Source organism: Passer domesticus, chromosome 3 (assembly GCF_036417665.1).
Source record: "Passer domesticus isolate bPasDom1 chromosome 3, bPasDom1.hap1, whole genome shotgun sequence".
Lineage (NCBI taxonomy): Eukaryota > Metazoa > Chordata > Aves > Passeriformes > Passeridae > Passer > Passer domesticus.
In genome coordinates, this window is record NC_087476.1 from 20866052 (window position 1) to 20878979 (window position 12928).

The following is a 12928-nucleotide window of genomic DNA, read 5'->3' on the forward strand; positions in this document are numbered from 1 at the left end:
AATATATTTGTACAAGCAATAAGGTTCACACCTTCTTTTTGTCCATCTTGGATATGATCCAACCCATGAGCGGTTGTACGGCATGCAGCACCGCAGAAATCAGAGCAAATGGGCAGCAGAGCAGCCTGTGTGTCCCTGTGCCCTCACCTCAGCCCACCAGGAGGGGATGGGATTTTTCCCCTAGTGCTAAGAGGGGGGAGCAGCCCCTGTTGCTCGTGGGGAGCACCTCTCAGGCTGGGAGAAATGCCTCACTGGCAGAGAGCCCGTGTGACTGCCTGCAGTGCCTGCACTGTGCCGCATCTTGTCCTCCAGGAGCCCCCCTGGAAGGGAGCACCAGGCAGCACAGCTCCTTTCAAAGTGGAGGTTTGGCCATGTTCTTGAACGTGGATTGCTCCTCTACATATTGGTGTAGATGACATTCCATGTCACTTTGACTTCAACGTGATACCAATGCTGAATTCCTTCCTGTACAGTGCATCTACAGAGAGCATGTTGGCTCACATCTTCAAAGAGGTCCCATGGCAATGGTAGAACCACGCAGTTGCATATTTTTCAGATGTCTTCTGGCAGTGACACCAGTATAAGTCCTCAAAAGTTTACTTGTAGCCTCATGTAGCCTTGTAGACATGAGAATGAACAGTGAGGTTATTTAAATGAGGATTTTTATGAAACCAAGTCTAAAGTAAATATCCAAGAAAACTATAATACCAAAAGCAGTTAGACACACACACAAAAGCCAAGCCCTTCTGTTACCTTGGGACTATGCTGAGGGCAATAATGTAGAAAATACATGCAAGTGATATGTATAGTCTGTGCAGTTTGTAATACAGTTAAATTATCCGAGTAGACTCACACAGGACACTGTATGGAGTGCTTATTCTTTTTAGCAGACACATAGATATGCCTTCTAAAGAAGCCATCACCATGCTATTCACAATGGTTCATTATGCTGTGGCACTGAAATGCAAGGTGGAAATATAAAATACATTGTGCCTATTTTCAGTAATGTCTTTTCTTTGTAGGTATGTTCATTTATCCATATAAGACTCTTTTGATTATTGCTACTAACTAGATAATCAGCATTCAAATTCAAAGAAATCTTGGATATTGCTGCAGATCTATCATGCCATTTCAGTGGGACTGACCACTGTGCAACTTTTTAATAGGTATTTTAAAAATATCCCTTTTTCATCAAGCATAGCTCCAATATTTACTAGTGTGAAGAGATAGCAATGAGGAATACAAGTGAATGAGGTCTGCACTAAGGCGCAGTGATGGCAGGAGATTAAGTTGTTGGAGAGCTGTGGTGCACGCTAAAGAAACCTTTGCCTTAAGCAGTTCTGCCTGTAGAATACCAATCCTGATTTAGAACCAAACACTTATTGATGGATTGATTACTCTTATTCATTAGCTCTGGCTTCAAGCTTGGTCAAAAGTCTCAAACTACCATGGGTTGTCTTTTATTTATTTGACATTATAATATTCATTTAACCACAACACTGCAATGAAGGAAGAAGGTGTTAAGGAAAGTATCTCCTGAAGGTAGACTAATAGCTTGCATACAGACAATTAAACTTACAAGGAGATGCATATGGTGCAGACTTACTCTTGCCAAACTTTCACAAGCAGGCATTTCCAGATTCTGGACAAAAATGTTGCACCACGCTGTGTCAATCTGTCTGTGCCTAAGGCTGACTGTCTCTTGGATGCATGGTTATTCTTTAATATCAGGAGCTTGACTCAGGCAGAATTACTGTGCAACATATTGTGCATCGCTGTGCCTTGCTCAAAGTGCTTAGGGATAAATGCAGCTCTGGCAGGAAAATGAATGCGTTCCTTTTCTGCTTTATTTTATTTTAGTTATGGAAAGCAGTAAAGTTGTTTAAAGGAACTTGCATTACATATATATAATGTTCAAAACCCAAAAAAAAACCTCACTCAAATATGCTCACAATGAATATTGTATATGCCAAAGTGTAAAATAACTAGGGAAGAATATTGCACTAGGTTGTCTTGGATGGATTCAAGAAATAGATTTTAAAGCTTTTATATTTACAAAATCCTTTCTCATTCTAAGTATGATGTTTTACCTGCAAATTTTAGGAAAGCAAGTGAACTTGCAATTTTTATCTATATTGACTTTGTCCTTGATGTCATTCACTGAAGAAAATATAGGCACATATGTTTGTATGTATACATACATGTAGAAGCAAAGTAATGTGAACCTGTTGCACACTACAGCAACTTGCCTCAGTCATCTGAGCACATCTCTGAAGTGAGAAAAGATCATTATCCTTACTTTGAGAATTAAGCAGAGACTCTGTCAGTTCCTCCATGTCCCCAAAGAGGCCTTTGGCAAAGTATGAAATTAAACACATTACTCACCAGTCTTTCACTATAGCCATAACCACTGACCTGAATGATGGGCACACTGCAGTAGTCTTCAGTCTTTCATAACAGTTATTCTTGATTTTTTCTCCACATCTGATAACTGTGTGTGATAAAATTCTATGACAGCCAGCATGGCCAATATGTTTTTCTCTAGTGATCGCCCTAAAATTTCATATAGCCTGTGCTGACTCAGGCAGCCTTGGCTACCCAGATAAATTGAATCTCTGGAAAATTTGGGTCTATGTGCATCTATGGGGACAGAAGATCTGGCAGAGATCTTTGATTTCACTGTTCCTGGAACTGCAATTGGGAACATCCATCTGTGACCCCGCTGCAATATGTCTAACATACTCCTGGGACCAAAGTTATAAGAGTCATTACTGCAAACTCAGTATGTATTACTAATGTCAAAACCATGCTGAAGTTCCATCATTGCATGATGCTGGTATGTGCTTTATATCTAGTATCACCTATAAACAACGGCAGAATAGAGCATTTAGTCAGAGTATTTGCATAGCCTCCTATAAAGTATCATGATTTGTAAAAATAAATGTCAAGCATTGACAGATAATACAGACTTTGTTGTATAAGCTATAGCTAATTTCCTCCTGAGATATGTTGACACCATTCCATCTAATTTAATCTGAACTTGCAGTAATATATGGTCATGGTGTATACATCAGCAACTGTGTATCAGTGGTATTGTGCACCTTCCTTTCTGAGTGTTATTTCTCGCTGTCCCTTCAGTCTGACTTTTATTAATAAGTGCCACAATAGTGAAAAATGTCAGTCATTTCCCTTCGTCATTTCCTTCTTTGGGAAATGGAGAGAGTGCACAGGAAAGGGGAAAAGAGACTTCAAACTATTGTATCCTTTCCTCAGTTTACATCAGTGTCTATAAGGATCCAGGAGCCCAAATCTGAGATTGCAGTGAAGGATGTGAAGGTAGACTACTCGAGATTACACAACTCGTTTGTCTTTTCCTTTAGGTGCAACATAGAAGAGTTTAAGAGATTCCCTAAAGAACAGCCTAATATTATTTCCTTCAGAAAAAGATGTTTATGTTGGTATCTCTTATTCCTAGAGTGGATTTTTCTTGTGTGAGAAATGGCCTTAATATCAACTAAGACTGATGATGTGGACAAGAATGGCACATAAAAGCAAAGGTATAGGATAGTATTACTGTTTATCCAAGTCGAAAACTCAATTACAGGGCCGTTACTGTCTTTATAAGACCAAAAATAATTATATCTTTTTAATTCTTAGTCTCCTTGAAAAAACAATAGCTTTCATCATCTTCTGTACCTCTTTTTCCATGTGTACCCATCAGTTTTAACCTTTTCTGTGTAGGCAGTACTTTGCATTTGTGAAAGATAAGTGATTTCGTGCAAGTTCACTGCTTTCAGCTCTGGTGCACAGATTGGAGAAACTGTAGTGTAAATGAATACATATCAGTTCACATTTTTCTGAATTTCCATCCTTTCACATATGCTAAAATGCTCAGCTGGACTTAAACATGTCATAATCGCTTCTATTGCCATTCTATTTTGTGTCAGTTTTGAAAATTGACTGGAAGATGCCATGCTTTGTTAGTTGAAGGATTGTCTCTGTTCTTAGATGCATCTTGATGCAAGTCTGTAGAGAGCAAGAGAGTGAGTCTGCATCCTCTGGCAGAGCTCTAGTACCTGAATATGTATTATGAGGATCATGGTAAAAAATATGCATAATACTTTGTCTTCAGTGAGACCTCTGATTTTTGACTAACATGGGTGCTTTGTACAGAATTTGGTTATGTGTGACATGCACACTAAAAAGGCCCTAAATAGCTATTTTCACCTTAACCTTTTTTTTTTCCTTCCCGCTTATTGAGGCATGTTTTTAGAATCCTTAAGTCTTGTTTGCAGCTGGGGAGTCTCATAGTTATCCATTTCCTTAATCCTCCTCTTCCTTAAAGTGGTTAGTTGTCAAAGGGTTGGATCATCACCATGATATCATGGCTCAGCATCTCACCTGGTTATTCTAGAAGGACCTTTTCTCTTTTGATATCTAACATGCACTGTGTTAATAGAGGCCTAAGAGAGGCTCCTAATAGTGCAGGCACCTCCAGACAAGAGTTAATGACAATTCTCAACTTCAGTTCCCTTGTGCAGCAGAAGTGCCTCATCTGTACCCCAGGCCATGGGGGCAGCATGACAGACTTTCTTCTCTTCTGAGGAAATGGAGCAGAAACCTTGGTGAGGAAACTGATAATTTCCACAGCCTTTTTGTTTCAGTAGATTAGGAGGTAAGAGATACCTCCAGTACTGGGGACCTCTACAGATTAGGAATATCTGTTTCTAGGAAAAGAGCTGAGGGGGCTTGGGGTTGGTTCTGAGGTGGGATGTCTGTCCCTGAGGCTTCAGTAGCCAGTTCAGGGCATAAAATCAAGGAACAGTAGCCCAGCCTATGAAGCTATCAGCTGGCATAGGTCCCTTGGTCACATAGGAAAAAATCTCTGCCTATAGCTTCAGGTTTAGCATATGGAGATGAGCCTTTTTTAATTCATCCTGTGTGTGGGTTCAACTTCTTAAAAATAGTTGCTGCAGCTGCACACTTTGAGTCTCTGTTCATCTGAAGTAGGAGGGATGCTGAGCAGGTTTACAGCACAGTGCCTTGAAGTAATGTCTCCCCACTGCCTTTAATTCTCCTGGGGACACCTTTTGCACAAGCCAAAAAGGGGTTCTGCTTATGAGCCAATATTCATATGAATGCATAAGCACTGTCTAAAGCAAGTGTGAAAATGTTACCAAGAATTAACAGCACATTGAATAGACCTTTCAATTATTCATTGAGAGCCTACTTATATTCCTCTTTGGCATTATACTTAGAAGTGTAACGATGCGTTTTGTACAGATTTTATGGATTAGAAAATCACAGGATTAGCCACTCCATAAATTAGTCCTGATGTATGTTAAGTAACTAATCTAAAAATGGATGCTTCCCATATAGGAAATGAATAATTAATTTTTGTTTTCCTGGTTAAAAAAAAAAAATCCCTCAGGTGATTTTCTGTTTTCTGCTGAAGCTGAATTTTTTTAGTCCTCTGGCAGTGTCTTACACCCCCCAATATGTCTTGTTTCTATGGAGACACCAATGAACTGCAGCTTGCATTCTTCTGCATATCACAATACAAGGTTGCTTCAGAATTTTCCCAGTGTTTCACTGTCTTCTCTTTTAATTAGAAATTAACCAATAGGTTCAGTAGTCTTGTCTCATGCTCTCTCATATACATTCACAGGCACATATGATCCCTGTGACTGTGAGCCAGCCTATAAACACAATGTATTTGAAGTTTCAATTTAGAGAACAGCACATTTTATATTGAGGCTTATAAGACCAGAATTCTGAGCTGTCTTGGATGGCAGTGTGGGAAGATAGATATCTTGTATGCAGTAGATGAGATGGAAAGATTTTATACCTTATTCTTTTTAAGAATAGGAAGAATGTGTGGAGTTCTGGAATGAACATAAAATGTGTTTGGTTCTTTGAATTCTATTAATATTACCTGATATTAATGAATTCTGTTATTATAGTCTTATATTTTTGCCCCCTCCCCCATATAATTTTATGTGAAATTTCACCCCTCATCCCTCCCATCCTGAATGACCAGTTATTGCGGGATGGTTCTGTAGATCTGATTCTCTGAGCCATATTATTCCTCTGCTGTGAGCACAAGGATTCCTCTTCAGGGCAGCAGGAAGTAAACACTTGTGTGGCAGAACACGTGCTAGCAAACAGACAAAGAAAGAAGCTATGTAAATTATTTTGTTGATTAATTAAAAATGTATTGTGAAGTAAACAGTGTTTTTAATTATCAAGAACCAGTGAGACTGAAATGATGCCAGAATTTGTATGCTACTGTTAGTGAGCCCTTTGAAGTCAATAATATGCCTATTCTTCATTCAAGGTAGTCTGAATTATTTTTCCTTGGTTGAATTGAATGGTGAAATAGAACCAGGCTGGTGCTGTTGCCTGAGTTTTTTTATTATTATTATTATTTTTATTGTTATTGTTGTTGTTATTATTATTATTATTATTATTATTATTATTATTATTATTATTATTATTTTATAATTTTGAAATAAATTTCCAGTGATAATTCAAAATAGCATTTGCAGAGGCCTCATAATAGATGAATGTTTATGTAAACCACATGGTGATGGCAGCAGATTACATCTGATGCTCAGTTTGTGCACTAAGATGTATCCTGAGCAACTTTTTTCTCATTTTTTCTTTGTGCTACTCATCAGACTGTATTCTCCTGCTGTCTCATATATTCATTGTGATCTCCTCTAGATAAAGAGTTGGATTTTTTTTCCATTTTTTAAAGACTTCTGAAGTTAATAGTTATACTTAACTAATAATCCAATGAAAAATAAAGGGTTTTGATGATACTCTTCTAATATTTCTTGCCAATATATTTGTATTTATGCTAACACATGCATACATACAGATATATGTATGTTCACCTTTCATCACTGCTTTTGTTGTCAAACTGAAAAGGTAAAAACACAATTAAGCCTTTTATAGACATGATTTCAGAAAGAATGTTTTGTTTGAAATCTGTGAACATTTATGGCACTGTCAATTTATTTCAACTCTTCAGTATGTTTGTTAGCAGACAGAAAATAAGGTTTAACCTCTAAAAGGGCCAAAGCATTGCTGCTTTCTCAAGGATAATAATTGCAGCTATGCCAGCTAGCACATAACGGTTAAATATATCCTTGCTTTTGACAGAAGCTGGTGGAGTTAGAACAGGGATGAGCATAGCTTATTAAATATAGCTCTTATGAAGACTGCTCTATAATTACTGTGACTTTTCTTTGTATCATTATGATCATAGGCTGATGAAAACAATGAGTCATGTGCTTTGAAAAGGCTAAGAACTATTCAGCCAAATAAAAAAGATTGTACCTAGAGTAACAGCCCTGTTAGTTTTCTTGGAGTAGTCTATGTAAATAATGCACTATAAAGGTTAAATAACTTTCACCAAAGCTCCTTCTTCCACTGATAAGAGAAAAAACTTGGAGGAGAATGCTCCTAGGAGGATCAAGAATGCTTCATTCCATGAAATCAAATACATATCCATGAGCAAATCTTTTGATAGTCTTTTTAATTGAAGCTGGGCTTTTGTATAAAAATATATGCTGAAATTTTTGAATGTCCTCAAGTCTTTTCTGAAAACCTCAAAATGAAATGACCTATATACTCAAAATACTACAATTACAAAAATGCCTGATTGTCCTTTTCTAACAGTTTTGTCATTTCTCAGATTCAAAATAGTTCTGGATTCAAATATTTTCAACCCTTTCTAAGCCATGAGAGTTTTCTGTGGTTTTTATCCCCAAAAGAAGAAAAAATGTCCAGGGTGTGTTATTTTAGTCTAGATTATATCCATTTTTCCTGGGTCTGGTTGATACTACTGGGGAGGCAGCAGACCCTGATGTAGTTGCTGTATGTCAGGAGGAGTGAACCTGAGCTTTTCAACAAAGACCTCGGTCAGTGCCAGAATCCAGTCTTCAAGAGTGCCCTTGCTTGTGAAGCTTTCCCCCATGTGTACTTACTGAAAACTAATTTTTTAGAGGCCAAAAGTTTGACACTTAAAAATTCAGCAGCTCATGTCTTATTAGTAATGAAGATTAATAATTGCATTTTCTTATTTTAGATTTCATAAGGCAATTAAGGTTCATCAAAACTGAGCAGTATTTATTCCAGACTTTCAGTACAAAGAAAATGTGAATCAGTAATTTCAAAGACAAAGTTAGGGGTTAAGAATTGTTGGTGTGCTCACAGAGCTGGAAGGCAGATAGGGCCACCATGTCTGAGATCAGGGCTGGCTGCCTTTTCAAGCAACCACTTGACAACTCCTTCTGTGAACCAAGCCAGCTTTGTATTAAAGGCATTATGTTCATTGCCTTGGCTACATGTACTGGAAGACTTATCTGAAGGCTCACATTCCTCATGGTTGTTACTTACTTTCTTCCTTCTAGCCTAATTTATTCTCAGTTAGTGTGTTTGCAGGTCACCAGTAACTATGCAGGTAAAATAGGTTTTTTTCCTTCTATGTTTATGCTTTTTTATGTTTAACAGACCCTCTCATGCTTCCCTTAGTTATGCTGGAAATGTATTTGGAATTGTTTGTGTCTGTGTTGGATTCATATATATTCTCACTATGTGTGTCTATTTATGTAAATAATATTATCTTCTATTTAATATTATTTGTTTGTTATCACATACCCTTCTGCACAGCCTTAAAGCAACCTAATTGTTTTGTCAATTGCATGCAGTTAATTCAAGGATCTCAAATCTGTAAGGATAAACTATGGTAGGAAATAGTATGAAGAGGTAAATAGAAAGGAGAAGTAGTTTAAAACCCATTCTGAAGCAAATACAAACTTTCCAGTAGGTTTGGTTTAGACAAAAGCACATAAGCAGTCAGATCTTTTATGCCAAGGTTTCACAAATGGCTTTCTGGTAATGCCACAATTAAACATCAGTCAATTGAAAAAATAACTTAATGAAACCAATTAAAAGGAATGATAAATGGACTTTTAGACCTTGCTGCGGAAACCTTGGCTGATGACATATTCCAGTTGTCCAATGTGCTGCTATAATGATTAGTCTCTGTTTCAGCCTTATTTAACAGTTTCATTAATAGTATTAAAGAAAGCAAGTGAACAGCATGTTAATGAAGTCAGCAGATGATGTAAACAGCAGGAGACAGAAAATAAACCATACTTAGAGGTTAGAAACATGAGCAGAAGGAGTTATGAATGTATCATATTCTGATTGAGAGAAATGAGAAGCTAATGCATCTGTGATAAACTAGTTCATAACTGATTTTATATGCCTAAACATATTAACTAAATACACAAAAAATATACACATTCAATTACACTGAAACATTTTCTTTTCTGGTTGTGAAAGGTCCAGTTTGTAGTCAGTATAATGTCTAAAAGAGAAATACTGTCTTTGAAAGAATGTGCAGATAGATCGTGTAAAATACTAGACATGTAATTGCTGAGTTTCACACAAATAAGTGGGTTGTAGGAGCAATTTGCTGTTGTTCAAGCAGGGGTAATGGAAGAGGAAAGACGAATGTAATGAATGAACAAAAAAGGAATGGAGAGCAAGACTACTGTTATCCACATACTGAAATGTGTAAGCATTTACAAAAGATATGACTTATTTAGCATTACCACAGATTTGATAACAGGAAAATATTCTTTATTAGATGAAAGCAATCTCTAGCCATACCAAATGAAGATTTTAAAAAAAAAGTACAGGCTGTAAAGCAAATTTAGTGCCAATTAATGGAAACCTAAAGCAGGCTGTAGGCTTCCACTCACTTCCATACAGAAATGCCAGAGTTCCTGAAGATTATATCTAACCTATATTTTTTCCCCTCTTCCCCAACAATATCCAAATTATAGGAGAGGAGACTTCCCAAGTGCTCCATTCAGCAAGCCCAATCCCACACAAGCTCTAAAATATTTCCCCTTCCCCGGTGTGGTGACATGCACACTGCAGGCAGACTGACAACCACCTCCTCCAGTTGGAACATATAATCATCAATACCCTTCTGAGCTCATTTAAAATGTGACTAACTTAAGCCTCAGCTCATACATTGTCAAATCCCACTTGGTGAGTCTTGTTCCTGTTCCAGCTGGAGATGGGCCCACGCTGGAATTTGGGAATCTAGTTTTCACGTTCCAAAATTGAACAAAGAGACTCGGACTCATTTCTAGTTTCCTAAACTGCAGTCATGTCTGTAAGTTAAAATGCTGAAACATTAGTTGTCTGGGAAAAATAAATGAGTGATGATTTTAAGAGATAAGCTGTGGCTACTCAGTGCAGTAGCTTCCAGCTTTTTGGTGCTGTTCCCAGAAATGCTTCAACCATGGTGAGGAGCTCAATTCTCTAATTAAAAAAAAAAATTGTATCAAATATTTTTCAGCTTTACACTCTCAAATTAAAGCTTAAAAACCTCCAAGGAAGGAAAGGAGGCCAGATTGGAGGGGGAGGAGGTGAGAGGAAGGAAACGGGTGGAGAAAACCACTATATTCCCAAGATGCAAGGAAAGTTGAAAAGTAGAAGAAAAAATATATTAAATCAGTGTAAACTAAGAGGTAAGTTTAAGGCATTTTTTTACATTGAATGTATGTTTTGTTGGGGTATCTTTAGCAGTAAAATTCTGTATATTTTGCAAACATTTGAAATACATTTAAGTGAGGTAATTGTGGGTTTTTTCCAATTTTTTCTGTTATAAACTTGATCTCTATTTTTATTAAGCCTATCAAAGGATGTGTTGTGCTGGTATTTTGCTACTTTTCTGCTGTTGCTGGGTAAAACTGTCTATTACCTCACCAATGACCTACATGAAGTGAAACAACATCCCATGGCAGCAGACAGGTTGTTTTGTTGTAAAGCTCAGCTGCAAAAGTTAATTGTTTATGGAGGCTTAATGGGCATTGTGCTCCTACTTACCTAACTCACTGCAATTCAGTAGTGTGTTAGTGTAGCTTAGGAAAAGAGCCCCTGAAGTAATAGATTTTGGTATAGTTAGGAAGATAGTTGACCTGTGTTCTTAACTTGAGGTCAGAGCAATATGTTACATTTTTATTAGTGTTGTTGCTGTTATTGCTATTTGGTGTGCTGCCTATGCAGGGGTCATATACATTAAGTTTTGATCAGAGACCACAAGCCAGCTGCTGAATAGTAAAGCTTGGTGCACTTAAAAGCTCATTTATTACTGGGATGTTTGTTGCTATACTGCCAAGAGCCTGCTAGAGATGCAACAGAATAAAAATATTGGTGATTAATATGACCGTGCTTGTATTGCTGCACCAAAGACTTTGCACAGTTAAGTTTAGAAAGGAAGGAAGCAGAAATCTGGCCAAAGTAGAGTCAGGTGTAAGGAGGTTCTGCATAGCTGTACCAGCTGGGCAGAGCAGGGAGGTTACAGATGTTCTGTAGCCCTCAGCAGCTACTGCATGCATAGACCAGGTTACTTGCAGCATTTTTATTTGTGAAGGTTAGGAACAGTGTAGGGCAAGTGCAAGACAGCTGCCAAAATGGGAGAGACAAAAGAACTCAGTAGCTGATAGTGAAAAACAGTACAGGAGATGGGGTTTGTAGGGAATGCTGCCACCTTCCTGTCTGATCCATATGCTGCTTCTGGTTGTGTCTGGTCCTCTAAGGCTGGAGGTCATACTTGTGTTTAAAAGTTTCTGATGTCTCAATTGTTCATGGTTTTATCCAGTCTTGTTTTTTAACATGTTTACACTATTGATTTCAAAAATGTTATGGAAATAGATTCTATAAATTAATTACATTCTTTTTGGTTAAAGCCTTGTGTTTGAGTATTTTATGGATTGCCTCAAGTGTTTTGACTGTGAAAAGTGAATGCTTGTCATTGCCCCCTTAAGCTGTCTGCTTATTAACTGAAAAGTTGCATTCTGCTTAGATTCCTCACTTCTCCAAACGTCTGGCCGTCCTCGTTCCTCTCTGTACATTTTCTAGCTATGTTATGTATTTTCAGTGATTCAAGTGAAAATGTTGGTCATTTGCTGCCTTCTGAAGACATGTATGTCTAATGACTATCCCTCTTGCTTGTGCTCACCACTTAGCCTTCTTTAACTTTTCTAAATATTTTTTTCAGAGTTGAACTGAATACTTAACTATTTCTACAGATAACAGTTACATAAATATATGCATGGCAGCTGTGCACTTCAAGATGAATATATTATGGATGAAGAGCTTGAATGCCACAGTATTTGTACTATTTTTATTCAGACACATCCTGAGAATTTAGCATCAAATGGCCTAATTCTGCTCTGAATCTAAAGCCTGTGAATTAAACCAGAAACTCCTACCAGAATTCACAGCATCCAACTCTGCTCGCCTATTAGAGAAAAGAGTTTGACATCACTTTCAGAATTGTTCTGAATTGTGCATGAAACTAGACATTAAGAAGGGCAGTCTTTTGTAGGAAAAGAAACCTGGGAAAGAAGAAACCCCAGTTGTTTAGTAGATGCTATGGTGGCAGTGAGGCAAACAAGAAGATGAAGATGGCTGAGCAACAGGAGCTGTGAGGGGTAGGCAGGGAGAGCTGGCTGGCAGCTGAAGAGTGAGGGGAATGCAAACACAGCCCAGCAGGCAGGTAGCCAGCAGCTGCAGCTGCAGACCCCTGAAAGTAGCAAGGGTGCTCCTGCATTAGTCAAGTACTCTGATATCAGAATTCTTTCAAACATCAAAAGGCCTTGGACACCCATGAGGGCAAATGGGAATAATGAATCCCAAGGCGCCTGTGCCATTTTCAGCCTTGAGGTGTCTGAACAGAAATAGGTCCCTGTAATACATTCATTTTCATGTCCAGATATATTATTTAAATATTGCATATAACAAACTATATTAGAAGTGACCAATCCTCACTAGATTTTTCTTCTCGTTCTTGCACATTCAGATGTGTTCTTGTGCATTGTTCAAAAGGAATCTC

At 37.8% G+C, this 12928-nt stretch overlaps 1 protein-coding gene across 28 annotated transcripts in view; it reads left to right on the plus strand.

Moving 5' to 3' along the window:
- Positions 1–12928, plus strand: part of DLGAP2 (DLG associated protein 2) — a 459301-nt gene that overhangs the window by 152422 nt on the left and 293951 nt on the right. For 4 of the 28 annotated variants that reach the window (XM_064412084.1, XM_064412075.1, XM_064412076.1 and 1 more), the window contains one exon: positions 10388–10559. The exons of 23 other annotated variants lie outside the window; for them this stretch is intronic. In XM_064412084.1, coding sequence (XP_064268154.1) covers positions 10502–10559 — 58 coding nt within the window. In that variant the 5' untranslated portion in view covers positions 10388–10501. Of the gene's footprint in view, positions 1–10387; positions 10560–12928 lie in introns of those variants that run through there. One more of the 28 variants, XM_064412093.1, reaches the window with a different exon arrangement.